The 27,938-nt window shown below is 47.6% G+C and overlaps 1 protein-coding gene across 2 annotated transcripts in view; it reads left to right on the top strand.

Annotated features, from left to right (window-relative positions):
• Positions 1 to 27,938, top strand: part of AFF1 (ALF transcription elongation factor 1) — a 69,094-nt gene that overhangs the window by 2,521 nt on the left and 38,635 nt on the right. Inside the window, exons 1-3 of one of the 2 annotated variants that reach the window (XM_088531626.1) lie at positions 4,444 to 4,502; positions 23,829 to 23,949; positions 24,480 to 25,391. In XM_088531626.1, the coding sequence (XP_088387752.1) occupies positions 4,474 to 4,502; positions 23,829 to 23,949; positions 24,480 to 25,391 (1,062 nt within the window). In that variant the 5' untranslated portion in view covers positions 4,444 to 4,473. Of the gene's footprint in view, positions 1 to 4,443; positions 4,503 to 23,828; positions 23,950 to 24,479; positions 25,392 to 27,938 lie in introns of those variants that run through there. The other variant, XM_088531625.1, reaches the window with a different exon arrangement.

Below are 27,938 nucleotides of genomic sequence, written 5' to 3'. Positions count from 1 at the left end.
TAAGATGGATTTCTTGTCAGCAGAGCTAGGAGAGCATATGTTAATTAAAAGACAGCAGTGACCCTTGCACTGAAAGCAAGGGGGTGTGTCTACTTAAGTAAAACAAAAACCTTCATGTGGTGCAGTTAATGAGATGTTTGGAAAGGACTGGCAGGGCCATGAATTTGACCCATTTATGGGTATAAACAAGTCCATCGTTTCTTTTACAGCAAATGTGTTACTTAAAGAAGGATAGCATTCTGTATATGCAACCAAACGATCCCTTAATAAAACTTGGCATCTATTTCTTTTTCATTTGTCCTCTATGCTTGAGGGTCTGTTTTCTTTCTTTTTATTTTATTTTTTTCTTTTCTCCAAAATGTCAGCTGCTGGGATTTGCCCCACAGATTTATGGTTTGCCTTTTATTATTTTTACTAGTATAATGGCAAATTAAGTTATTCAGCATTTCTGAAAAACAAGTATGTGGGAGGATTTTTTCAAAAATTTATAGAAGTACCCTCCAATTTGGTAGAAATTGGCCTGGGAGCTAAACTTTGTAGCAGGTAGAAAATGAACCATTTAAGGAACATCTTCCTGAAGTTCTTGGGACAAACATGTGGAAAAAGTGTAGATGCTTCAGGGAGGGGAGGAAAAAAAAAATGCTGAATGGGTAACAAGGCTGAAGATAATATCCTAGCTGTGGATTTGAAAATCTGGACATGTAAACTGAGTACAAGTGAGCTGAAGCTTTGGATTGGATGCATTATTCTGAGTCAAGAAACACTGTTCTGAGGCTTTTTTTTTCCCCAAAAAGAAAGTTTCAGCTTCATTTTGGCCAACACCTGCAGATGCAGGTAGGTAAACATTAGGTAAAAGAGACAAGTTAATCTGGTTAGGTAAACCAGATAAAGTTAGGTGAACCAGACGGGATGGAGCTGTGTGTCTACAATCCATAATGTCCCCACGTCCTGTGCTTTACCCACGTACGCCTAAGGTTAACAGTGTGGCATGGTTTGGAATTCAAAATTAGGAAATGATGGTTCTGCTTCCTTCGCTGCTCTGTGGGGTTTGTGTTTCTATACAATGTTTAATCACAAGCTCCTGCTCCCTTAAAATCTCTTCTTAAGGCGTAGGTAGGTAAGAATGGATCTTCTAAAATTAAAATTCTAATCTATAACTTAAAGTTTGAATGGTCGCCTGGCAGACAACCTTCTGTCTTAGGTTTGGTAATCCAGTCCTGCCCATGAGTGCATTTCTGTACCTCTGGTGATCTATCTGAAGTCTATAAGAAGCATGTTTGCTCTGTTCTGTTTGTAGTTTGTCTAAGAGAGGCTATTACCTTCATTCAAACTATTTCTTTCAAAGACAAGGACCTGAAAAAGGGAAAAGTTGTTTCCCTGAGCAGTGGGGGAGAGGGGGGAGAAAGCAGGTGGGAAAAACTATGGTCTGCTGATCTTGAAAACTGATGTAAAGGAGGGGTCTACAGCTGACAGGATATATTTTGGCAGAAAGTTTTTCTTGGGGAAAACTATAATTTCTTAGAGTCGAAATGTCCCACAGGAACTTACCACATTTCATCAAGCTGTCCAACAAAAATAGACATTTTTTTCTTTTTTCTTTTTTTTTTTCCCCCCTCCTGTTAAGGCAGGTGATGAATGAGAGGCCAGGGGAACCGAGCTGCTTGCCCCGACCATCACTGCAGGTTTGAAGGTTGCAGCAAATGCCATTTGCATGCTCTTTTGTTTGCTTTCTTTTAGTGAAAATCCTGCCATTAGAGTTATGAACCTTTGATCAGGGTGGCACGCACAGTGCACCTTGGCATGCTCATGCCAGAGCACCTTTGCTTCATGTAAACTCCCAGGTAGATGCCCACAGAGTTCAGGAATTATCATTTATTTGGCTCTTTGGAAGAGCCCACTGAGTACTTAGTGTGATTGATGGGCTTTTGGGGGAAATCTAAAAGTAGTAAGGAAATGTTTCTTGTATTATCTGTATCGAGTACTTCCTTGCGTAACTTAATGTTTTGATGTAGAGCACATTTTGTTTAGTTTTGAGAGATCCCTGTTCCATACTGAGCATGTTTGAGAATGTTTTTCACACATGATGCTCTGTTCTTTGACCTTTTTTCCCCCCTCCTCCGCCAAAGAAACCCCAAGAAAGTAGATCAAAAAAGTCCTGCAATTCAGCAGTGTGTTACATTCCCATGGGAGTTGTAATATAGGAAGTCTTGTCATAGTGTCTTTCTACTTCCAGTTCTTTCCTGCTTCAATTCCTGTTTGTTTGGGTTTTTTTTTGTAAAGAACACTTGGCGTATTGGTACTGCTGTGCTAGAGTAGGATGTGGTCATCCTTGTGGTCAGAAATCAGAAAGGTTGTCAGAAGCCTCTGCATTTCCAGGGCGAGCGTCTCGCCTTGGCACGGCCTCGTGCGCCGCGGATCAGCAAGGAAGGCCTCGCCGCGAAGGCCAACACTCTGTTAAACATCAATCCCTTGGCACAATGCTGGTGTCGAGAAATACCAGAATAAGTGGCTTTTCAAGGGGGGAGGGAAATACAAAAACCCTTGTTAAACCTTTTGATGCAAACAAAACGTGCTGTTCCGCGCTCTCTTCCTGGAAAAAGCTCTGCTGTTGTGGCAAGTGTACATATATATTTTTTCATCGCCCATTGTTATGCCTGCAAAAGAGCCGCAGTTAATTTTCTTTCATCTTTAGGTAGATCCCCTCTGTAGAAGGGTTCAGTGTGAACTGTTTGGATTAAGAAAACTTGTGCAAACAGTTGAAAAGGTCTTAAAAGAGAAAACAGCCGTGCCTGTAATTTGTGTATCCCTTTTTTCCTTGCCCCTTTTTTTTTCGCCACTGGACAGGAACACTATCTATTGTACTCTAATAAATAACAGCAGTTAGTTTAACAACAGGATAAATTGATGTTTTAAGAGGGGGGAATGCACTTCAAGATCAAAATGATTGCGTTGTACAGTTGCGGAAGGGCGGGCATTTGGAAGTGGATGGTTTCTGGGGAACTGGCCCTACCTTTGCTCCCGCTTCCCAAGTTCTTCCTAGCAGCGCAAGTGCTCATATGACCTGGAGAGCCTGCTCCTCCACACAACCTGTGAGTCTTGCCAAGGTATGTTAGGGGCTTCTTCCTTGGTTTTACTGTGTTCTCCCTTTCTTGCATCCAGAAAAAGAAGTAGACGCTTTTCTTACTGCTTAGTGGCCTTGAAGCGGTGTGTGCAGGCGGATGGTTGAAGATGTCCCTTGACGTGCTCTAAGGTTCGCTTGTATCCCAAAGCGTCTGGGCCGGTCTTCAGGAAATACCAAAGTGATCTTGCAGGAAGGGAATGGGTGATGTTACCTAACGTTTTGCCTTCACCAACTTACTAAAAAGCAACGTTGCCTCACTTGCATCACACACCTGGGGAGGTCGATTGGGTTGCAGGCTTTGGTCTCGATTTGTTTTTATTCAAGTAGATGGTCCAGCTTCTGGTCAAAGGCTGCGAGCAGGTCGAAGGGCAAGTCTCCTAAGTGATTCAGTTGCCTCCGTCACAGGATTTCCCTAGGGTGGTTGTGCAGCAGTCCCCCTCTCTTTGCCGCTCACGCTCACCCATTCATAGGGTGGGAATTCATTCCCACCCCATTCATAGGGTGGGAATGTCTTGCTCTTGTCCAAACGCGTCGCAGCCTTGTGTCAAGTGCAAAACTTCTTGGAACACGCAGAAAACAGCCCGTGTGTAAAAGGAGCCACGAAAAGCACCTGTGAGTGGGGTCTCAGAGAGGGGCCGAGGCCCAAGATCTTTGCACAACTGGGCAACTGCGGGCTGCGCAGAAGTGCAGCTCACCATGTTGCTGCTCTGCATTGGAGCACAGGACGTGACAGACACCTCGTTTGGCTTAGCAGAGCGGAGGGCTTTCGTTTCTTTGCTGAATACCAGAGTAGCTTGTGGGCCTCAAGGCCCGAGCGTGGCGGAGCATCTTCCCCATCAAACCTTATGCAGAGGGTGCCGCAACCGTTACGCACATCTCGGAAGCAAGCCCCCTGCGGATGAAACTTTGCGTCGGAGGCGCAGATTTCAACTTCGCTCCTTCTTTCGCGCCGTATCCTGCGCGCCGCGTCTCAGCTCGGCCTTTCGCAAGGCTCCGTGCGGGGCCGAGGGGCCGTGGGCTGGCGCGGGCGGCCGTGTCCGTGGCGGGAGGTCGGGCCTTGCCCCGCGCAGGCGGCGGGCGCGGGAGCTGCCGCCTCCTCCCCGCCCGCCGCTTGGGATGCTCCGGCCCGTAGGAGGGCCCCGGTGCCCGGATGTCTCTCCAAAGGAGCGCGATCCAACCCCCGGCTGGCGGGCGCGGACTGGGCGCGCGGCCGGCGGGAGCTGGGCGGCCTTAGAGCCGCTTCCCCCGCCCCGGGCCGGCGCGGCGGCGGCGGGCGCAGCCCATGGGAGCGCGGCGGGCCCCGGCCGCGGGCTAGAGCGCGGCGCGGAGCTCATGGAGGCGCGGGCGGCCGCATGAAGCTCGCGATGGCCGCGCGCCCCAGGTACGCGGCCGGCAGCCCCCCGGCACCTCCGGGGGTCGCCTCTCCCCGTGGCGGGGCCTCCTGCCCTTTCCTGGCACGGTTTGTTGTCGCTGTTTTTTTTTTTTTGAACGCCTTGCTATGCTGTGTATGTGGGGGGGGGGCTCTCTGAATATACACATCGTGGGTAGTTTTGTCTGTCCGTTTTGTCCACTGGCTCTTTCCTGCATTGACTTCCTTCTTTTTAGCGAGAAGAGCAAAGTCTGAATTACTCCCCTGTCAAATCTCTCCACCACCACCAAGTTTGTAGCTCTCTGAAACTGCTTCTTCTCCCTTGGGGCCGTGTTTGTTTTGTTTTTCCTTTTTTATTTTTTTTTTCCTCCTAACCTACAGCAGGTTTTACGCCTTAGGCTTAGGCCCTTATTTGAAGAGGCAAACACTCGGTATTTTTGCCTAAGCCGCTGCGTGAAATGGAAGCAGGTTGCATTGGCTTGTGTGGGGATCGATGAAGGTGAGGGATGGACCGCGGCGCTTGTAGGGAAGAGTGTGGAGAAGAGCCATTGAGCACAGAGCCAAACTCGAGTGAATATCCCCACCTCAATGAAATGCTTTTCACCTGGTGGGTTTTTTTTTTTTTTTTAACGACTAGAAGCCTAGACCTGCTCACCGAGGTTTTGGAGGGGGGGAAAACATCCTGTGTGAAGTGAATTTCACACTCGGCATGGGGTGGGGGGAGGCCGCTTTGCTGAAATGATGGGGCGTCACTAAGCCTTGTTTGTCACGGGGCCTGTTAAACGCCTTTTAGTTCTTACCCTGCTTTAATGGGCATCTCTGAAATGCCGGAGAGAGAAACTTTCTGCTGTTGAGTCCCATGGCAAATGAGCTGGCTGCTCCGCTCTCCTGCAGGGAGCAAAAATGGTGGCGAATCTGAAAGGGGAGTTCGGCACTAGCCAAATATTTTTGCGGTGATGCTTCTCTGCAGCTTAGAAAGCCAAGAAATGGCTTGAGGTGGCAAACTCGAATATGATGGAGCTTTGGGGAGACAGAGCTGGGAGATGGATGGCTCTGTTCACAGCCAAACTGTTCGCCAGTTAAAGCTGCCTTGCTGCAGGCGGGGAGAGAGGAGCCACGAGTGCTTAACAAAGAGGTGGGGATTTAGTTTATCAGCATCTTGTATTTTTATTTTGTACAGTCATTTATTCCCGTGACGTCCTGGCCTGCGTGATCAGCGCGGAGGGACGCATGGGGCCTCGGAGGCCGCCTGGCCATTAACTTGGGAGGCAGGAGGGTGTGTGGGAGCAAAGGGATCCCACACAGGTAACAGCGCGTCCGCAGACAAGAAACGGCTGGTGCCGAGGGATGAGTGAAATACGCTGAAACCTAGAAAAATGGACTGAGTTCCGGGCTGAATACCGTGGGATAGGTAGAAGGGCCCTGCTCCGACCTACTGTTTGAGATAAATATAGCCATATATATCTGCCTTCCCTTTCTGCGCCCTCCCTCCCCTCTGTTACGTGCCCTGGCGTTTGCCTTCGTCAGTTAGGATGCAGCAGGGCTCTTGGCTCTAAAACTGCGTCAGAGCGTTTCAGTGTGGTTGATGTGACGGCAGCCTCCAGGGCTTGAAGATGAGTGTTCAAAGTCTGATTAGTGCTCGTTGAAAGGGGAGCAGGAGTGAACGTGAGCAGCAGAAATAGATCTCCTGCAGCAGACGGGCTGTGTGTGCCAGAAAGCTCAGCGCTTTGAGGGCTTTAGGCATGCAGAGTTGGGGAGCCTCTCACTGGCAGCGAGTGTCCAGCAATTGCAACGGCCTCTGGCCTGTTGCTTTTCTGCTTCCTGGTGGAGCTTCTGGCTCGTGGTGTTGCTGAGAAGTGCCCTTCATCGCAAGCAGAGGATTTTTAAATGCAAAGCTCCTTTCTGAAGGCGCAGGCTGCTTGCTTCGGGCTGCTGGAGCTAAATCTGCTGATCTGGATATGCTTTATTTTTCCTTCCTTCTTTTTCTTCTTGACTAATAGATAATGTAGCATTTGAATGTGGATGCTAAGGAGTCCCACTTGTTGTAAGCCTCCCTTTCAGATGGGTCCTCATTAGCACGATTGCAGGCATGGTGATGGAAAACAGTTTGCTAATCTTGGCCAGCAGCTGATACCTTAGTGCACTCGGAGCGACGTGAAACCCGAGTCGTCACCCGGGCAGCCCTGCTGGCAATGCCGAGGGTGGCCACGGGGCCGGCAATCCCTCCTGAGGGCAAGTGAAACCAGCCATGGGCAGAACCGTCTGGAAATGGGGTAGCATCCGCTATGAAGGGAGGGTGACGCTGCGCACAAATACAATGTGGCCGTGGTGGCGTTTCTGTCCACAGCAAGGTGAATCCAGCACAAGGGGCTCCTGCAGAGCGTGCCAGCGGGGCCGTTCCTGGAGGGAAAGGCACCTGGAGCGAGTGCTGGTGTGGTTTGGGTCCAGGCTCTGTCACGGCTTCCATGGCCAGGTCATGAGCATACCAGTGAAGAAACTCGTCTCAAAACTTACCTATTGGCACAGGCAAATGCAAGTGTTGTGGACACTGCCTTCCAAAGGGATATCCACAGGTTATGGGGGATTTTCAAGGGGTTTTTGGCTTTGTTTTGGGGACCAGGAAACTGGGGATGGGGATGAAGGTGGTGGAGGTGTTTCACACTTCCAAGCTGTGCTAAGAGCCAAGCACCTCGATGCCTCTAGCATCCAACTGTTGTGAGATACCGACTTGGCGCAGAAGGGAGCATTTCCTAAATCACTCCATTTTCCTGAATCCATGTGGTATGGAGAAGCATCCCCCCGCTGCTTTTTAGGAGAAAAACATGTACTGCATCTTGCATTTGATGAGCAGGAAACAAGCTTTTAATGAGCTGCATAAATTTCCCTCGGTTTCTTTTTTGTATTTTTATTCCCCCTTTTGCCCATAGTCCCAGTGAATGACAGCATGAGGTCTTTTAACACCTTTAAAACAGAGCATGCAAGGAGTTGTGATGAAGTACGTAGGAGTGTGGCGAGGACCCCCCTCTCCTTAGCAGCTTCCAGCAAAGTGAGGAAGACTCAGCTCTAAAGCACTGGGTATCTTCCTAAGGCTGCAGCTCCAATGCAGACAGGTAGGCATGTCGGGGCCTGACTTATGGAGAGAAAAAAGGCAAAATACCCCATCTTGGTCAGGCTCGGATGCCACATGCAGGTTTTTCCCCTGTGATAGCAGCAGGGGGAAAAAAGCAACCAGTTGGATACGGACAGATACCGCTCTGCAATGTGGCGCTCTCCGGCAGCTCGAGATAGTGACGGTGCCGCAGCGCAACGCGCTCGTGGAACCTGGTTTCCCAAAGCTGTCTGCCTGCAGCCACTTTGGGGCAGAGAAATGTGTTGGCAGGGAGAAATCTGTCAGTGGGCACGCGGTCGTAGAGCTGCTCTGCCCCTGTTCGTGCCCACTATATCCTGCCTGTTTCTCTGGCTTCCTCAAGCTGACACGTCTAAGCAGGGTCCGCGTCCGCTGACTTTATCACAGGTGCCATATGCTCCGCTCAGACGTGTTTGCGTTCTGGATTAGTTTAGCTTTAGGGGTGGTTTGAAGCCGTCCTCCTCAGCCGTGCTGAGCGTTTGTTGTACGGGCAACGTGGGGCTCTGTGGCGCGACCGCCCGGGTGAAGAGAAAATACAGGTCCCTGCGGCAGCTTCTAGAGAAAGCTTGATGGGCAAGTTGTTAATGTTCAACCTCGGTGGCAACAGGGCAAGGGGGGGAAAAAGGCATTACAGAGGTAATTTATCTTTGTGAGTCCAGCTTGGTAACTCTCTCATCGCTGCTCTGCAGCTATTTCTCTAGGATCCTCTCGCTTTTAGGCTGTTTTGGAAAAAAATCACCCAAATTTGAACACTGGCAATATACCAGCAGTTTGGAAGCACTCTGGTAAAACATTGCTTTTTTTTTATTACTATTATTATTTATTTTATTTTCTTTCCCCTGTCCCCACTGCCCTTGGTGGAACAGGCTGTTCCAGTACAAAGTTGTTTTCCAGGGGCCAGGAAGGCCACAGTAGAGCTGCTGCTGAGAGCAGGATGTCAGCCTGGGATCGTGTCTCCTCATCCCCTCGTGCAACAGCAGGTGCTGAGAGCATTGCTGGTACCTGGAGGTTTCTGTTAATAATAATAATAATAATAAAGAAGCTTTTAAGGTTTAAATGTTTAAGCACGTCAATTCAGAAGCAGTGAGGTTTATATGCTTTGTGTATATGTGTGTGTTTTATAATATTCCTTTTTGAAAGCTCATGATTTTCCATATGTTTAAAAATTATGCATCTCTCTACAGTTTTTAAATATGAAATATTTTGGTTTTCAAGAGTTCTGATTGAAGACGCAATGTTCCATACATGTGGTCAGTTAGTGAACCAAGTGCCCCAAAGCTTTCATTTACAGTTCCCTACTTGTTTGGATCAAAAATGGCACCATTTCTCCCAGTCTTTTTCGTGGAGCGAGCTGCTCGAAGGAATCACTCTATGGCCATTGCTCTTCCAGCTATAGGGAGTTTTTAGTGCTGTCGGGCTAAACACAATGTGACAGACGAAGCAGCTGGCTGAAAGTCTTTCCTGCTGGGAGAATGAAGAATCCGTATGTGAGATGGCATAATGCAATCGAAAAATAGTAAGCAAGCAAGCTGAAAGCAAGAAAATAGGAAAAACTCTATTCATGCTGTAAAAAGATATGCCAGCTAGCTGTAAAAGCTGTTGGGATGTTTTTTCCATGTATTAGCTGTGAAAAAAAGCTTTTAAAAATATTCAACATTTGGCTTATTTGAAGGAAGAGCAGCTTTGCTTTGGAGCTTTCCTGGTAGGATCGGACATTTGAATGGAGCAGTTTTATGGCATTCAGGGAAACCCTTAGGAACAAAGGCTAAGGGAAAGGTTGCAAGTTTACGTAAACTCCTTCCAGGCCAAAACGGGTACCTGTGAATACTTAGCTTCACATGCATTTCATTGGCAGATTGCAGCTATTTGTGCAAGAAAAAACATGGATTTTTGGCAAAAACTTTCTATGCACATGCAGGAAATTGTGCGTACGAGGCAGTCTAGGCTCTTCAGGGTGAAGTATTTTAATTGGGAAAGGGGAAGCAAATGTTGACAGTTTCTTTTTTTTTTTTCCGTTTTCTCTTTCTCAATCCACTCCAAACTCGCTGTGGGGAGGTGGGATGAGCTCAGCCCCTGGATCAAATGAGCCAGAGACAAGACAGCCCCGGACAGGGAGCTTTGCACCTACCGAGCGTGTTGCCAAGCCGGCCTTATAGCGTAGCCTTACTAAGAGCATCTGCAGTTGTTGATTTTTTGGAGATGTAAACATTACAGGATCAGTTTACATCATCTAATTCTAGGATTCGTTCAGCAGTGTGGGCTTCGGCTTGTCTGACAGGCCCTGGAAGGAAGGGAAAAGCATCAGAGTGGGGAAAGGTGAGTGACCCAGCACCATGGAGTTTGAGATTTCCCTCACAGTGGTCTTGGCTTTTCTCCATCCTTGTTTTCATGCTACCTAAACTCATGCTTGTTTGGTCCTTATTTGAAAAGTGTGGGGTTTTTTTTTACCAAGTCATTTAGCAAGCTGGACAGGCTGACATGGAGTAGGTACATTTCTCTGAATCCAGGGAACCCTGTTGCTATTCCCTTTTCACAGGATGTGGATGACTGATCTAGCCTAGCACTATATTTTGTAGCCAAAACTTTCTTTCTGTAAGTTTTAAATCATTATGAAAACAGCTTGTAATTGCAATAATCTGATAATTGTAACCCAAAGCTTCTCAGGCTCTGTTTTGGCAGCTGTAATGGGGTGTGTGTTGATGTTTCACCATTCAAATAATTTGCAGGAAAACTTACCATGACCACTTAGTAACCAATTAAATTCCAATATTCACATGCTATTAAAAAAAAAAAAGTCTATTTTGTATATTTAATGCTGTAATGCTTGTAAAGCCAGACATGATCTGGATTAATTTTTAAATCTAATGAATAGTTTGTGTTCAGCTCTTTGCTGGGATGAAGCTTACATCATTCTGTAGTCAATTCAGTTATTTTAGTCCTTAATCCTAGAATTGGCTTTGAACCTATGCTGGCTTTAGGACTGTGCTGTCTCAGTGCAGAATCTTGCCTTTGGACCGTTGCTTCTCAGCACTCATCTTTTTCTTGTAGCTTTACAACTTGGCAATCACCATTTGTGCTGCTAAGAAGAAAAAGCGAGGGGTAGTGGGGTCCTTTTTAGCTACAGTAAAACAGAACCTCAAAAATGTCTTTAAAATAAAATGCTCTTGAAAAAAACAGGTAGAAAATTGCTTGTAACAGAAGGTAGTGTGAAGAAAAGACTTTTCTTTCTTTATCCTGGCCCCCTTGGTCAGTCTTTGAGTGGGTTTCCTTATTGGTCATGCTTTCGTATTTCCATCGCCTTCCTTTTGGGCCTGTTGGTTTCTAGCTGTTCATTTAAAAAATGGGTAAGTTGTGAGCAAATAGTGGAGAGGTAAAGTACCAGGAAAATGAATTCCTTACTTCCCTGTTTCTTTTTGCCTTGAGTAAATATCAATTAAGGGTTTAATTTTCGAAGATGTCTTCATTGAAGGTGGTCCGCTGTCTTCTCTCTTGGCCTCAGGAAGGAAGTTTGCAGATTGTATTGATAGAAACTGTGCTTATTTCAGTGTAAAAGCTTGAAAGACCATTGAGGATAGTAATTTGCCAGGCAAATAGTGATTCTGGTTTGTCGATGAATTGTTGAATGGTTCTTTTTTTCCCCTCTCTAGAGAAGTCCTTGAAACACATACCTAGAAACCAGGGTGTGAGGGCTGAGGAAGCAGCCAGCAGTCACTCGGGTTAATACGTTTCCTTTAAAAAGCAGCTAGCTCAGTCACGTCGCCTCCTCAGACAGTCTTTGAACTGCTCTTCCCCTCCTTCCCCTTCTCTGTCGCTTTGCCTACGTGCAGACAGGACGGAGCGCGAGCGAGAGGCGGCCGGCGGGTGATTCACGTCGCGGATCCGCGAGGCGCCCGCTGAAGCCTGGAGGGAAAGGAGGAAACTGGAGGAGGGGCGAAGCCGCTTGCAGGAGCTGGTGCGACGCGCTGCGCAGCAGGCACCAGAGGCAGACGGCGTTGCAGCCGCCGCGCTGCGTTTCGTGGTGGTCAGGCTTCGTTTTTCGTTTTTTTTCCCTCTTTCTGTCTCCTTGGAGGCCGCATTCAAACCGTCAGCACTGTACACTGGATTCCAGGTCGTGTGTCCACCTCATATGTTTTAGGCGGCTTACAACGGGCGTAGGGTAGAAGGCAAAGAGCTTCCTGAGAAGGGAAAGAGGAAATTTGGAGCGGTATCTATTCTTAATGTGTTAAGCTTGCAAATCCACCTCGGAAAGCAATGCTGCCCAAGAGCTGTACTCCAGCTTGGGCTCAAAAGCACTTCCTCAGTTGGATTTTTAACCCCGAGCATTGCTTTTGCACCAGGGTGCTCAAAATGTGTCCCTGAATCCCAGCTTTAGGTTGGAGAAGGACTTCTCTGTGAAATGTTGCGAGTGGCGCGTATCAAAGTAGCGCTGCCTTAAGGGGGGAAAAAATGAGACTGAGATGTGGTATCCCCGCTGCAGAGGATGCTTGTTGTTTTCCTGAGGTGGGGTTGGATAAAAGCTGAGTTTGGGGTAGAATATGAAAAGGTAGGAATGGAGACTGTGCCCTTCCCCTCCTGGACTGCAGAAAGATCTGTGTCAAACAAGTTTATGGTGTAAAGCTGCTGCTCTTTTCCAGGTGGCTGCATGTTTACTATGTAGGACTCTTAAATAGCTGGGTAACGTTGAAAATGTGGAGGAAAAAATAGTGTTTGGGAAGTTTTACTTCTACACTTAAAAAAGGGAATAGAAAAAAAAAATGAGTCAATTCTAGAAAGTAGTAAGTTGGGTAAGTTTGTATTGAGATGCCCAGCTTCCTGCAGCTGGCTTCCCTGGACGTGACTGGGTGGATTGTTTTGGGTGTTCCCGTTGGTCGTGCTTTGTGGACGTTTCGTTAATGATTCTCGGTGAGGGCGAGAGCCCGGCGGGAGATGAAGCCGTGCGGAGGAAGCGCGGCCCAGCGCGGCGCCCAGAGCGCCCGCTTCGAAGCGGGCCCTCGGAGAGGCTCGGCACCAAACACGGCGCCGGGCCTCAGGGGACAGCACAGGCCTCCTGCCCGGGCCTCGAGGTAATCCCCGTGACTGCGGATTGCTCCGGCTTGAACCTCGATTAAACTGAGAGCTGGGGGTCTGTCCATCCCCATCCTTCCCCCCACCCCAAGGCTGCTTAAGAGAACTAGGAAATTGATGAACAGAGATATTAAGAACTGTAGGAATAAGATTTCAAGATTTCAATAGCTGTCTTTGTTTTTTTGGTTTTTTTTTTTTTGTTGTTGTTTTTTTTGTTTTTTTTTGGTTTAATTCTCATAAAGGGGATACCTTTTTATCATCATGAATAACTTGCATACTGCAAGTTCATTAATTGATTTAAGCAGAGACGATAAATGAGCTGGTTCCGAGCGGTTTGGAGGGGCCTGGGCTGCGCAGGGAGCGCTAGGCACGCGTCAGTACCTGCACCCTGTCACGGATCCCTGCTGCCGCCACCGAGCTTGAGCGCTCGCCAAGGCCTCTGGAATGGCAATGAGAGGCTTGGCTGTATAGACATCACACTAGTGACTCAAACGCAGCCAGAAACTCTGGCGCGGAGAGGGGGACCTGGATACGGCGTGTGTGCTCCTCTTGATGAAACCCAGCAAAAGTTACGAATCTTAAAAAAGAAAAACCTTAGCAGACACTTCTGTGCGTAGATGGAAAGATTAGGAAATACTCCTGGAGTCATTATAACCTGGCAGAGAGAGCAGAAAAGCTTTTTAAAGAGGCTTTTCGGTGTACAAACAGGCTTCTGCAAACATCGCTAATCTCTTGACGTTCCTACTTAGTCCTTGCTATGCAGATAAGACTTGCCCAACCTGTTACTTGGTACATGCTGTTATATAAGTGGGAATCTTGAAGAACAGGAGGCCTTTTTCACTTGTGGCATGATTTTATTTATTTGTTTATTTTGGCAGTTGAGTTCTCTTGAAGTATGTAATTTAGGCCTTTAATATCCTTTTTTTTTTTTTCTTAAGCTCAGATTAGTTACAGAATTGACATGTTCCTGCTCAAAATCATAGCGCGGTAGGAATGTGATTTTACAACAAGAATCTGTTTCCCCAAGAAATCTTATGTAAGGGCTCATGAGCCTGATAGTCTGGGGAAGGGTGCTGCGGGATGTGATATATAAGCGTATTCCAGGTTATTCAGCTTGTCACTTCCTACAGAAGCAGTTGTATTTACTGAGCTGGAAATACAGTGTTAACTCTACAGTGTGGAGTATGAGATTCGAAAATGCAGGCACATAAAACAGCTGCGCAGTTAATGTTTCAGTATCTTTTTTACTATCCGTATATCTGGCTAGAATTCTGGAGTGCAGTGGAGGACGATAGAATGAATTCTGTCTTTAACGCTATTTTGGGAGGCCGTTTTATGAAATTGGTGAATAAAAAGCACATCTGCTTGAGTAATTTTAATGAGGTCTTAAAGCAGCAAATTTATAGTGCTGGGCTTCTTGCATCTGTGGTAAACATTTAGGTATGCTGAAAAAGCCGGGGAAGAATAGATAGCAAGATATGAATCTTTGATTTACTTTGCAGAATTGTTTCAGAAGGATAATTGAACATGGTTTTATTTTCTGAAATGTAGTGATCAATGTCTTTGCATATGATTTTCTTATTTTGCCATTATCTACTCTTTCCTTAAATCCTTCCTTACTGGGGTAGTTCTTTGAAAGGCCTGACTTGTGGGTACCCTGGAGAAACAGTAAGTGGGTTGTGGGGGGAGACCGCTGGGCTCTGTTTTATTGAGCACTTCTGTGCTGGGCAAAGAATGAAGTGTTTTGAACGGTTCATTTGAAGATAGATAGCAATAAGAAATTGTGGTTTCTTTTCCTTTTGAGGGAGTTCAAAATGTGTGTGTGAAGGAAAATCTGGTGTGTGACAGCCAGGCTGCTGTCCCCGCGTCATGCTCTCGAGCAACCCAGGAGCGCATGGCACAGCCCCGGAGTGCCCGAGGATCTACCAGTGCTTAATGTGCCTTGTGTCTTGGCCTCCTTCCACCTTTCCTTGCTTCAGTCTCCTCATCTTCACGAGCTGGGTTTTGTAAGCAAGCACTCGAGTTGCATTGATGCTGAGCGCACACGTGGGCTTGAGCAACCGCCACAAGCGGACAGTCGTTTTCATTAGGAGAGATCAAGAGAGAACAGAAGTTGCCAAGTGAGCGGTGCTGCCCCTGAGGGAGTTCCCAAGTGGTGGCACTCGTGCCACAGCCCTCGTGGAGAAGTGAAGCAGGTCCCTGCTTGGCTCCATACTGGCTGTCATGCTTTGTGCTTGTCCTTTTCTGCGTCCTCGCACGGTTTAGATACCGGTGTGTTGGGCCACAGTGCCCCTGTGCCGTTCAAACACCGCTGCCCTTGCCTGGCTTCTTTTATACGTTCTTAATTCACTGCCGTTGCCAAGTCCTCTAACTCTGCTTTCCTAAAGAATGAGCCACCTTGCAGCAAGCTCCCTGTGCTGCAGAGATGGGGTTTTGGGGTCCTAGGAACAGCTACCACGTCGCAGCGATCATTGTTGCTGCCAGGGCACAGAGCTCTGCCCTGTGGCAAAGAGGGAAGAGCACAAGGCTGCTTTTTGCCAGGGGGAGGCCGTGTCGAGACCTTGGACTTTTAAACCCATAAAAATGGGAAAGGGTCGCTTGGGAGTGGGCAAATGCTGAGCTCGGTCTTGTCTTGGGGTTGCCTTTGTGCATAAAGCAGGGAGAGGAGAAGGTGGCTCTTTGCACCAGTGAAACGTATCTCAAGAGCAGTCAATATTTAACCCAAATGGGCAATGGGTAGCTCGCTGGCCGAGGACTGATTACTTTTGCAGCAGGCTGTGTGCTACGATAACAGCCCTTTTGCAACCCCAGGTTACTACAGGACATCTGTGGTTACTTAAATACACACACGCACATGCAGACACACAAACTTTCTCTAGTCAGATTTGATCCTTGGTCATTTCCTTTGAAACCTGACGTTGCGTCTGCTGCGCTGTAATGGTTAGACTGGGAGGAGCGAGATGCGCCCAGGAAGGTGACGGAGGCTCGCGTCAACGTGCGTTTTTCAGCTCTCTCTTTCTTCCTCCTCCTTATCTGGGGAAAATAAAAATGAGAGGAGATCATAAGGGATCGTTTCTTTGGTGTATTTTGATGCTTTTTGTTCTTGTTGCTGGAATTTGCAACCCTTGGTTGCAAAAGTCTGAAATGAGAAACGCTGGAAAAGTTTCTGGTATTACTTTTTCTTCTCTCGTGTCTGCTTGCTTCTTCTTTGATCTTTTTTCATCGCTTTCCGCACAGAAGCGTGTGCCAGTCAGCAGGGGCTTTGTAACCTCTTCCTTCAGGTGTGGCGTTTGGTCCAGGGCTCAGCTTTGACGCGAGGGTGCGTCGCAGCTCGTGATGCGAGGCTTTCAGGAGCCTGGTGCCAGCCGTGCTCTCTGCTGCCCTTCATTCAGTGCCACGGTAAGCGTTTTGCAGCGTGGCCGTTCTCCTTGGAGCTAGGCTCACGTGGAAGAGTTTGCTGCAGCATGGGCGAGCTGGCAGGGAGATAACGTCCACTAATGCAGGATGACACTGCGGCGAGGTTGGGAAGAAAGCGAAGCCATGAATGAAAGTGGCTGGAGTAAAAAAAGAATTAGCTAAAGGACTTCTCGGGGAGAAGCAAGAGGAAAAGAGATGTTGTCTCCTGAAATCTGTGTTTCCTGTGCTTTGGCGGTGGATGTTTTTGCTGAGCGCCCGGCTTGGAAGCGTACCCAGAGTTTACGCTGGCGTGGAAAGGCTCCACCCTCCGTGCTTGCTGATTAGGCCAAGGCTTTGTGTTTACATCGGGCCGCTCTTTGATCTGGGAGGGCATGGCGTTCCTGCCTTTGAAGGGTGAATGTCTCTTCTGACTCTGTGATCTTTTCTTCTTGGGGCCTTTCTGCAGACAGGTCTCCGGGTGAGGGCCGACTCCAAGTCCCCTCCCTGTTAGAGCAGGATCCGCTCCGCAGGGAATCCCGTCTCCCCGAGCAGGCCGGTTTGCGGACAAAGCCCGGATGCAGCGCGCTCCTGGAGACATCATGGTGGGCATTTCTCCAAATACCAGCCTCCGCTTTTGGTGCTGAGAGTGAAGTTTAGGAGAGCTCGTTCCTCACCGTTGCCTCAGTGCAAAATAACTTGAGTGATTTGTCCACGCGTGCGATGGACTTGATCCCTCCTGATGCAGTGCTGAGAGGCATGGGCTTCTCTTGGCCACTCTAGCCATGAACGTGCCTGTACCCCGTGATTCCCGTGTTTCCCATGTCCTCCTCTGCCTGCTACCTCCAGCGAAACAAAGCCTTAAATTCACCACTGTGCCAAGACCCTGGCTGTGCTCCTTGTAATTACACTTCACACATCTACACCCTCTCCAAAGCCCTTCGGAGCCCATTTGCATTTAGATAGAGACTGACAGCTCTGGTGTTCCTTGTGTAACTTACAATTAACACCTTTCCTGACAGCCTTTTATTACCATTAGCATACCTGGGGAGAGGGGCAAAGCCGAGGTTTCTTTGGAGACTCAGTTTCTTTAGCACCCTGAATGGAGAAACTGCTGATTTGGGGTAGCTGAGATGCTTCAACTGCAGGGACATAATTAAGTGCCGCTATTGAGGATGAGTAATTAGCTGGAGTTTGTATGAATTGGAATATTCTCACATGTTTCTAAACTTCTTGAATTGCAGCTGTATGCATGAATTCCTGCATTCTGCTTGGACTGTCTTCTCACTGACAAGTTTTAAGTGTTTTAAGCATTCCAGCGATTTAAGGGGAAGAAAGCATTGATTCATTTGTACTTCTTTTTTTTTTTTTTTTCCCTTTGGAATAGGCACAGGGAGAAAATTACTGCTGTTTTCAAATAATGTTTTTGCAGATCATCCCTCTCCTCTTTTGAGCCTTCGGTGGCTGATGACCAACAAATGGCTCTGGACACTGGGCAGTTTTTGAAGAATCTAGCCAGGAAGGTTTCAGTTCTGCAAAGTACTTCTCATGTTTGAAGAACATCTCCATGTTTCCAATTCCTGTCCAGGTCGCGGAAGTTGGAGGGACTTAGCACTTCTTAGGAAGCATGAAGGCCTTTTCCTGGGAACTGCTTGATGAATCAAGTCCTGTTGATGCCGAAAGGAAACTAAAATCTTATGGTGGCTGAGTAATGAATATATTTTTAAACTTGGCAACAGAGATAAGAGCGAATAAGTAGCAGGTTGAACGCCAAGATGACCATGGAAGAAGCAACATGAGGGTGCTTAAATGTTACCCAAGTAGAAGTGAGTTTTTCTGTCAAAAAACAACGTTTTGCTGTACCTCAAAGGACTTTTGTATTTGAATGTATTTGAATCATAGGAAGGGATGCGTTTGGCATCTCTTACTCGTATGATTTCGTTAGGTGAAGTGCAAATTGAAGAAGTTTTAGGCATCCCCTGAGCAGAGTTTTCCTGCAGAAATACTTGCCAGGAGGTTTGCTGCAGCCCGCACTGACACTGGGGTAGCCCATGGGCTGCGGTGTCCAGCTAAGCCATCTGCAGCTTCACCCAGGCACTGCTGGGCCAAAAGCAAATGAGCTTGCAAAATGAGCCCAACTCTTAATGTTTCCGATGGGAAAATACATATTTTTGGAAAGCACGTACCAAAGCTGCTAGATGGTGATGCAGAAAATAATTTCCTAACTGTACCATCTGCCGCACTTGCTGCATGTGCTTTCCCCTCCTCACTTGTTTCTGTTGAACCCACGTCCGCTCCAAGAAATAGCATCTGATGGGGTGAACCAGAGCTTAAAAATACTCAGCAAGCCTGAACCTGCTTTGTGATCCCAGAAAGCAGAGGTTGGCAAGAGGCACATTTGATGCTTTTATTTTTCATGTCGGTGTTTCATCTGCAGGTCTTCTAGCGCAGTGTGAGTCGAGCATATCCATAATGAATTTCCCTACGTGCAGGACATGGGAATTGAGGCCACGTGCGAGTAACGAGGCTCTCGCGGCGCTTCCCGTGTGATTTTTTTATTTCAGCTTTTTTCGGGGAATGTGTCTTGACTTCAGGTTAAAAAGGAACGTGCGTCTTGATCTTGAGAAACGTCGACCAGCAGCTTCTCATGATAAAAAAGAGTCTGTTTTAATGACAGAAGGGCTTTAATAAATTTGTGATTTCCTGCAGTTGTACGAAAAGGAAATGTTCCCTCCTAATGTTTGGGAGGAAGAGGTTCTGTACGCTCGGAAGGGAGCCAAGGCATTTTGTGTGGTTTCTCTTAGCCTTCCTCCACCCCCTTCTCTGCCGCTGGAATAATTTCTGTAGGTAGCCAGCAAGAGATCGCCTTGCGGTTAAAACCCAAGCGAATCTTTTTATTTTCATTTCCTTCATACTTAGAAGGCCCGGGACAGGAGGAGAGGCAGCGCTCCTCTCCGCGACGGTCCCTTTCCGAATTTGCTGTCGTGGCCTGGATGGTCGCGTAGGAGCGTACAGGGTAGCATTGCCTGGCAGTGGGCTCGGGACCCTCCCAGGAGCGAGGACGAGGACGTTCCTTGGCGGTAAACCGGAGCGGAGTGACCTCTCGGCTTGATAAATGGGGAGTCAGCTGCGCGCCAGGCAGGGCCTGGGCTGCTGGTTTCCATGACAGCATTAAGTGCTCTTGAGTGTTAATGCGTTTAAACCCCTCGTTTGGCGGTGCTCGCCCGGCCCGCGCGCGCGGGGAGCCTTGCGGCAGCCGGCCTGCTCCAGAGCAGGCACGTTTGCGTCCCTGGAAACCCTCAGGAATCGGTATTATGGCCAAAAAAGAAAAAAGAAAAAAAAAATAGCGTCCCTTCCCCTCCCCTCCTCTCCCCCTCTTCGCACACTCTTTAGAAAGGATTTACTGCTGGGAAGGGAGCGCAGGGTCAAGGAAGGTTCAGGGAAAGAAAAGGGCTTTGGACATAGTACAGCTGCTGCTTTTGCAGCGAGCAGCGCGCAAGGTCTTTTGCGCCGGGGCTTGAGGCGCGCAGGGGCAGGACGGCTCTTTTTCCAAATGTTATCGCGGCGAGGGAAAGCAGTTACGGCGGCTTAGGGGACCCCCGTTTGTTTTAATGCCGTCACAACTCATGCAGAAAACAGCTTGATGGCTTGGGATTTGGCTGTGTGCCAGCCTGGAAATGGGAGGATATCTATAATCTGGATGGATGTGGCACGGTTTTTGAGGAGAAAGCAATTTGCAAGGTCACAGTATGCGCCCCTCATTTTTATATTTTTATTGTTGCTGTTAGTTTTTAAGCTGTTTCCAAGTTATGTGCCCCCACCCGTCCAAAACTGCGGTGCTGTGAGACATTTACAAGACCTGCTGTAAGAGAACCGTTGTTTTTCCTAATAGACTGAATGTTGTTGGTAAAATAGATGGTAAGGAGCACAAAACACGCTCCTGTAGTCCCAGCAATATTGTGCTACAAATGCTTGGGTTTGCATTTTTCTTTGGGTTTACAATTGCCATTGTATATTTTATAAACCTATAAAATTCTATAGAAGTGTCTATCAGAATTTCCACTTGTTGACTTCATGCCAGAGCCCAAGTGGTTCGTCATCTCGGGGCTCTTCAAATCACCGCAATCCCCGTGTCGTTTGTTCAGATACTCGTACGTTACCACTCGTGTTTTTTCACTTGTGGTTTATGTTCGACAGTTAGGGCTAGGTTACATTTTCCCAGAAAAATACAGGTGTCTGCCACCTTCCCTTCCTCTTCAGCAACCCTGGAAAAACATGCTGATATCCAAGTTATGTTCTATATGGGTTTATTGTCAAAAGTGAGAACAGTGATGAAAACGTGGACTCTCTGCGAGAGCTGTTTCACTTGCGGAAATGATACTCGGGATGTTACCCAAATTATCATGGAATCACAGAATGCTTAAGGTTGGAAGGGACCTCTAGAGCTCATCTAGTCCAACCCCCTGCACACATAGGGTCACCTAGAGCACGTGGCACAGGACTGTGTCCAAGCGGGTTTGGAAGGTCTCCAGAGAAGGAGACTCCACAACCTCTCTGGGCAGCCTGTTCAGTGCTCTGTCACCCTCACTGTTTTGTTTTGAACATTTTTCTTATGGAAGCCCATCTATATTAGCTACCTGATACCAGGCTGTTCTCCTTGAAGTCCTCAGAGCTTTAAGTACTGTTAGATGTGCCTTAATACATAAGGATGCAGATGCCCAGGCGACATGCTGCATTGTAGTAGGGATGCTGGAGTCTGTAACTGGCGGCTGAGGTTGTTAAAGTGGTCAGGAATGGATCTGCTTGGGAAAGAGAGGTTAATGCCCTGGTCCTGACCAGCGTCTTTGAGACTTGTGTTGCACCTCGTGGCTTTCTCTGCCCTCTCCGAAACAGCCAAGTGGTGGCTCATCTGGGAAGATGAAACAAGCGTCAGCCGATGGATTGGCTGCTGCTTTGCTCCTTTGCATCGTGCAGATGACTGTTTAAAGCAGCTTCCATTTCCTTAAGATCTTCAGTTTGATACCGCAGCTTGTCTCGGAGACGCCTTGCTCAGAAGCGTGCCCTGACCGTCTGCCCTTGGCACGAGCGAAACGTGTTCTGGGCAGAGCTAGCGCGACGTCTGCGCGTGCGGCGCGCTAGCCTGCGCTGTGGGGAATTGCCTAAGTGCTAGAGAGAAAACAAACAAAAGTGCGTACGGATCCTGAGCCGGCGCTGAAGGAAAGTGTGAAGCAATTGTTTTGGAAAACTCGTTCCCGATTGAGGGGGGATAACATGCAAAATGCTGCGTCTTCTGCTTTCCTGAAGCGTTGCCTTTAGCTATTATGAAACGCAAGTGACTATGCAGCATGTGCCTCAAATAAGGGAATATGCGTTCATATAAATGCTCTCAAACTTGATTGCAATCTGAAATCCTGTCTCCGGAAATTGTCAAGAGAAGGGAGTTAATTCTCGCATAAAATATCTTGTGTTTTACCTGACAGTTTTGTGATCAGGAGTAGGGAGGGAATCGAGGGGGACGTCAAGGAGGGGGTCTTGGCTGACTCTGACACCGTAGCTAGGCTCAAAACCGTGTTTGGTGCTGGGGCTCTTCCTTCAAAGGGAAGAAGCTGCCAGTCATCAGAGCTCCTGGCAGAAGAGTGTTTTGTTAGTGGGAGGTCCTGGCCATAGGGGAGAGAGGTCTGGGAAATGATCAAAAAGCTAGGATGGCCACCAAAAAGCAGCAGTTTAGCTCCTTGTTGGCCTCCCCACTGCACTGGCTGCAGTGCTGGCATAGCCAGGTGGGGACTGGATTGGAGATGGAGGCGGCACAAAAAGCCAATCCACGTGAAAATCTGGCCATCCTAAAAGAACAAGCTGTTTGATGGCTGGATTAGCATTCCTGAAACTCGGCTGTAGGATCACAGAATTGTGAAGGGAAAAATTGTGAAAGGCTGGCATTTTACTGGTTAAAAACACAGTTTGGGGCTTTTCCAAGCCTGTCCTTGAGGGAGTTTAAAAAAAAAAAAAAAAAAAAAAAAAAACTTTATATAAGAGATATTTACAGAATCATTTTTGCTTCCTGGAATGCTTGGAAAATGGTGTTTCATTCAGTCAAAATTTTCCATCTAACTCAAACAGAAATGTTTTTTAAAAAATGCTGTCAACTTGAAACACATTCCTTAAAAAGGGGCACACACCTGGCTATATCCAAGATTTCTCCTTTTTTTTCTTTTGATTTTCCTTCTGATTCCACATAATTTCTTGTCTTCTACAATTCCTGGGCAAAACCTGCCCAGCACACCCACGGAAAGCCCCCAGTGAGCTGCTTAGAGATACGTGATTCTTTACGTGCAGGATGAGAGCAAACGCGCAGAGGAAACGTTTCTCACGTGGACCCGTGAGCGAGCGACCGAGCTGGTCTCCCCAGTACAGTGCTGATCTGCAATCCTGGGTTTTTTGCTTGCTTGGTTGTATTGCTGGAAACTTCTTTTGCTATGTTTGGAAACGGTTCAGCACTAGCAGAGTTGGAAACTATTCCAAATGTGCATAGTTTGACCCCGGGGTGTGTTTTTTCTCTCTTAGCGACACGGGTGCATCCATCCCTGCTGCAGCCTTTGCTGGCCAAGAGCAGCGTGTTCAGAAACTCCCCTTGGGTCAGCGGCCCTCGGTGGCAGGCGGGTCCCTGGGTTAGCTGTGGTGACAGTCAGTCCTCTGTCGCTCCTTTAGGAGGCATGAGACGTTTTGGTAGATGGTGGTTTGTGTGACAGCTTGGAAAGTAAAGTGGTGGGAAAGACCGGGCTCCTCTCCCTCTCCCCCTCCAAAACGGGGCCCTGCAGACACTGACCGAAGTGCGACGCAGCCCGTAGCAAGCACAGGTATGTGGTGGCCCACACGGCAGAGGAGAATCAGGAGAGGAATGCCTATGCATACCTCCTCTGAAGTTTTCCAAAAGACTCAAGCACTGGGTTCCCTCGTTTTGCAGTAGCATCTCATGGAGGAGCCCTTATTTCGCAGGGTCTGGTTTTCCACTGAGCCTCCCTGCTGCTCGTGTGACCCAGCTTTATTGCTGGCTTGACGTTCAGCTGATGGAGTTGAGGGACTCGGGCTGGTGTTTCCCAGAGCTGGTGTTTCTCTTGAAACACATTTATGTGATTGCCCTAAATGCACCACTGCGTGGTTTCCCAAGTAAACAGCTTTCCAAATTTCCATTTCAGTGTTTCAGCTTTCAAGGCTGTTTCTAAAGCAGGGAGAGTGTCACATGCAAGACTGCAGGCTTTGACAGCTGCTTGAAAACACTGGGTGGGAGTGTTGGTGTTGGGGGTTTATTCCCTTCTGTTTGTTATTTTCGCTCCCTTGTGAAGTGTTGGGGTAAAAATTAGGATGGAGATGAGGACAGTAGTTTCCACATCTATCATGTCAATTGGATTTTACAGCCTGAATACTTATTAACTGTGCTGACTTCTTCCCAGCTTGTGCCTTGCCAGTAAACGGGCAGATCGTTTTCCCTTTTCCACCCTCCTTTCACGGTGGCATCAGGAGTACAAGCGAGCCAGGATGTGCCTGTTAAGGTGCTTGCTGCGTGTTGCATTATTTCGCAGCCTGGCAGAAACTTGACATGGCTCATTTGTCAGCTCGAAGCAGCCCGGGGTTTACAGAATGACTAAGTTGCTGGACACACACCCTTGTCTGCAAAAGCAGTTTCTGCACAACAGTGCTATTCGTTTAGAGTGTTCGGGTGAAATAATAACCATCCTTTCATTGTTTCTTTTTTAAAGCTTGTACAATGAGGATAGAAACTTGCTCCGAATTCGTGAGAGAGAGAGACGGAATCAGGAGGCTCTGCAGGAGAGAGACACGTTCCCAGAAAACGCCCCCCTCTTTGCCGAACCTTACAAGGTAATGGTGGAGGGCTGGAGGTCAGAGGGAGGCGAGGAGGAAAAACTGTCCGAAAGAGCTGTGGCATCGATGGCCTTCAGCAGAACGCGCAGCAATACAGCGTTGTCCCATGGGCTTCAGCTGAAATCCTGAGAGTGTGGGTTGAAAGCTCCGTAGACAGAGCAAGCACAGTGCTGACTTCAGGTCAGGCAGATTGATTAGGCAGCCTCCCGTGCTGTGGGAGATTGCAGGAGGCTGCTCGTGAGCAGTGAGCCTGTCCGTCTGGAGCCACAGGCGTAGCAAAGTGCTGTGATGCCAGTGATGGGGCAGGCTGCAGGTGCAACTGCAACCTTCGCTCAGAATTAACCCTGACGAGAGCGGTCGCCTTCACTTTGGGGAGGCTGCCTGCAGGAGCAAGATGAGCTTGCGTTGTGGTGAAGCATGATTTATTAAAATGAGATCCTGCAGGGCCTCTCTTAAGCTTGTCTTTCATATGCTTTTCTTTTCTTTCTTTTTTTTTTTTTAATGTTCCCCTCTCTGTTTTGTTCCAGACTAATAAAGAGGATGAGTTGTCAAGCCGTATTCAGAACATGCTGGGCAATTATGAGGAGGTCAAGGAGCTCATCAGCACCAAATCCCATCAGGATCTGATCGGGGTACCAAAAAGTGTTGTTCCTCTGATCCCCCAAGGAAGGCCCGATCGCCCATGCTTCCATGAAAAGACCAGCCATATGTTAGCACCTCCATTCCAGCACACAGCCCGCCACCAGCCCATGGGACCTCCCGCTGTAGCTCCTCCCCCTCCAAGCAACCTCATTCACTACCAAAAGACACAATCAAGGACGCAGCCAGCGTCAGGTTTGCACACCAAAACTCCCAGCTTATCCAATAGTCGAAGCCAAGGTCAAGAACACAGGCGTGGTGGCCAGGAAAGTCACGCCGGTTCTCACCACAAGAGAAATGACCGGCGTGTCGTTGGCGAAGGTCGTTCCGATGAACTGCAGGCCTCCCTTTTGGAGCTTTCTCCGTTGTTGTCATCTTTGTCTTCTCCGGTCGCACCCCTGTCTCCTCTACATTCCAGCCAGCGTATCAATTCCAGGTCACAGAAGAGCAACAAAAGTCACGGGCCGTCCTACAGTCAAACAAAATCACCTCAGGAGCAGGTGGCAGGGGCCCAGGAGAATGAAAGCCGGGACAGTTCAGCCGTTAACTTGACTGGTGCCACTCAGCCTTCATCTCAGACCTTTCCCCCATCTTTGCCATCAAAAACCAGTGCAATGCAGCAGAAACCTACTGCTTATGTCAGACCAATGGATGGCCAAGATCAGGCACCAGTTGAATCACCGGAGCTCAAGCCTCTTGCGGAGGAATTCCATGGAGAACCCTATGAAAAAATCTCGGACCTGAAGGCGAATGCCAAGGCCAAATTATCCAAACTGAAAATCCCTTCTGAGCCCATTGAGGTGAGTGAAATTGCTGGGGGACTTGTCACCAACAGTCCAAGTTCGGCTGTAGGAGAGCTGACATTTGGAAGACAGAGGCCAGCAGAAGCACTGGCAGTTGTTGACACCTTATTGCCTTGTGTAGATGCTGCAGTTTGAGGTTGGCTTCTGCCTACCTGGGTGAGATCTCTTTGCGTCTTGAAAATGGCAACATTCGTGACGATCCTGTGGATTTTTCAGTGATGTTGCAGCAGGGTTTGTGATTAGAGACACTGCTTTTCCTGTTGCTTTTTCATGTGTGACCATGTTGAAGGGGAGGAGCAGTGTGCTGAGAAGGGCATGGGATGGTGCTTCTGGAGCAGGTGCAATGAGGATGGCAGTATTAAGTCTGGGAGCTTGTGGGAAGAGGGGTCCACAGTCCCATGGATTGTTCAGACAGGTGGCTCTGCAGTGATTTCTGTGGTCACCTTGTTGGTGCAGTGATTTCTGTGGTCACCTTGTTGGTTGAATTTTGAGGGACTCTGTGCTAAGTGGCTGAACAGCATTTGCCTCTCTGTGTCGAGGAAAAGAGAGAGAGGGGGATGTTTTGGGGGATGCGGAATGAAAAGCTCTGGTTGTTGCAGTGAAAAGATGGCATTTGGGCCAGAGACACAAATCTGTTTCACGTGTGAACCTTTTGTTATTTCTATTTATGCCAGAGCAACCTGTTCTTCATCTTTGTTGTTATTTCTGTGAGAAACAAACACTTGCTTTTTCATCTGTTCTGTCTTTTAAAATGAGTAACTTCTTGGGATGTAGAAAACGTGCAGTTTTCAGGGTTGTTCACTCTGCCCTTTTGGTTGTTTTTGCGGATTGCCCTTCTCCAGATGGAGAAGATTGAGTTGGTTGCAGCAGGTTGAGTGCAGGATACGCAGATTAAACAGTGTGAATGCATATGGGTTTGGTTCCACAAATACTCTTTTTTCGTGATGCCTGTATAAAACCCCCTGTTTTCAGTGCTTTTGCTTGCTAGGTGTGTCCAGGAGTTTTGCCATCCTGTAGCTCCAAGAGTATTCCAGCACCCAATTGCAAATCAAGCTCCAGAGATGCTTTCCCAAGTGTGCTTTGCCTTTGTAATAAAAAGGGAGAGGATGGGTGGTTTTCACAGAAAAGGGTGTTGTAGGATGTTTTGGATCAGTTGCAAATGGCTTAAGGCAATTTCTGGTGTAAAATGGCAGGAAACTGGAAAAATGACTTTGTTGAGAAGTTGGAGAAATGCTTTCATGCTGAGGGACTGCAATTGCTTCAAGGTGGATGTGACATTGCCCGTTGTGTCTTAAAACAGCAAGTGCAGTTGCAGCCTGGGTTCCCCTGTATTTGTTTGACCAGATATTTTACTTCTGGGGCCGAGGAAAAGCAATGCAGGATCTCGGCCTCTTCATCACCCATCTTGAAAACTAAATGGGTTTTCTGGTTTTTAAACTAGTTTTTTAAAAAGCTTAAAAACCGAACATGAAAGAAAAAACAAATGCATGCCAAATTCTCGTTTTTTTGCTATGGTCTTTCTTGACATTGTTTAGGAAAGTGTTTTCTTCTACCACATGCTTTTTGGCTAATTGAATTTCTAAGGCTTGTGTCACCTGCAGCTGTGAGTGCATTATTGACAGCTTCTGTTCATGGCAACAGTGACAAGTTAAGCCTTCCAGCCTGAATAGACGAACAGATTCGCTGCGGGGTGAATTAATCCACAGTGGATAACTGCGCCGTGACTCACTGTGCATTCACACACAGAAACCAAACAGCTCTTTTCTTTCTTCCCCAAAGAAAAGTCTTCCCTTTCAACTTTCCTCCCCTTCCCTTTAAGGCGTTTTTCCAAATTTGTTGTGAGAAGATGTTAAAAAAATTGTGCACACACAAAGTTGGATGCATTCATCCTCTTAACATGCCATGTTTTATCTTTTCCCTCCAACCCGTAAACAAAGATGCTTTTAAAGCTGTTCTTTCTTTTTGTTTCTTTAGGAGAGCCGCAGCACCAACAGTGACCCTCCCATTACCTCCATTTACCAAATCAGACTATGAAGCTTTAAAGGGAAATGACTTTTCTGCAGAGCCAAGAAGCAGCGAGGCAGGTTTGAGAGAGAGTGCTTGCAAATCCTAAAGCATTTTTAGAGCTGTGGCATCCAAGCATATACACTTCTTGATGCTTAGTGGAGATTTGGCTTTATTTTCATGTCAGAGTTCCATAAATGTTAGGGAATAGCTCCTTTTTATTTACTGGCATGAGACATCAGTGGAACCTTTTTGACCTAAAAGATGTGAATCAAACATTTATTTTGCCCTCCTACTTTCCCTGAAACAGCAGCATTTCAGGTTGATGCCCACAAAAATCTCTACTTTCAAGCTGGTGTTGCCATCTTCAAGCTTGGTTCAGCTCAGCAAAGCTTTTTGAAGACCACCAGTTTAAAGCACAGTCATTGCATAGCATATAGGAACAGCTAAATACTTAGAAAGAAGTTTGGGCAAGATAAATAGATTTAAAAGAGCCTTTAACTGACAAAAGGAACTAGGTAGTTAAACCTAGTAAGCTAG

This window comes from Tinamus guttatus, unplaced genomic scaffold (assembly GCF_059628265.1).
Source record: "Tinamus guttatus ecotype Peru unplaced genomic scaffold, ASM5962826v1 Tinamus_guttatus_pri_ptg000423l, whole genome shotgun sequence".
In the NCBI taxonomy this organism is placed as follows: Eukaryota; Metazoa; Chordata; class Aves; order Tinamiformes; family Tinamidae; genus Tinamus; species Tinamus guttatus.
The sequence above is the reverse complement of the archived record's forward strand: the minus strand, read 5'-3'. Positions and strand labels throughout refer to the sequence as shown.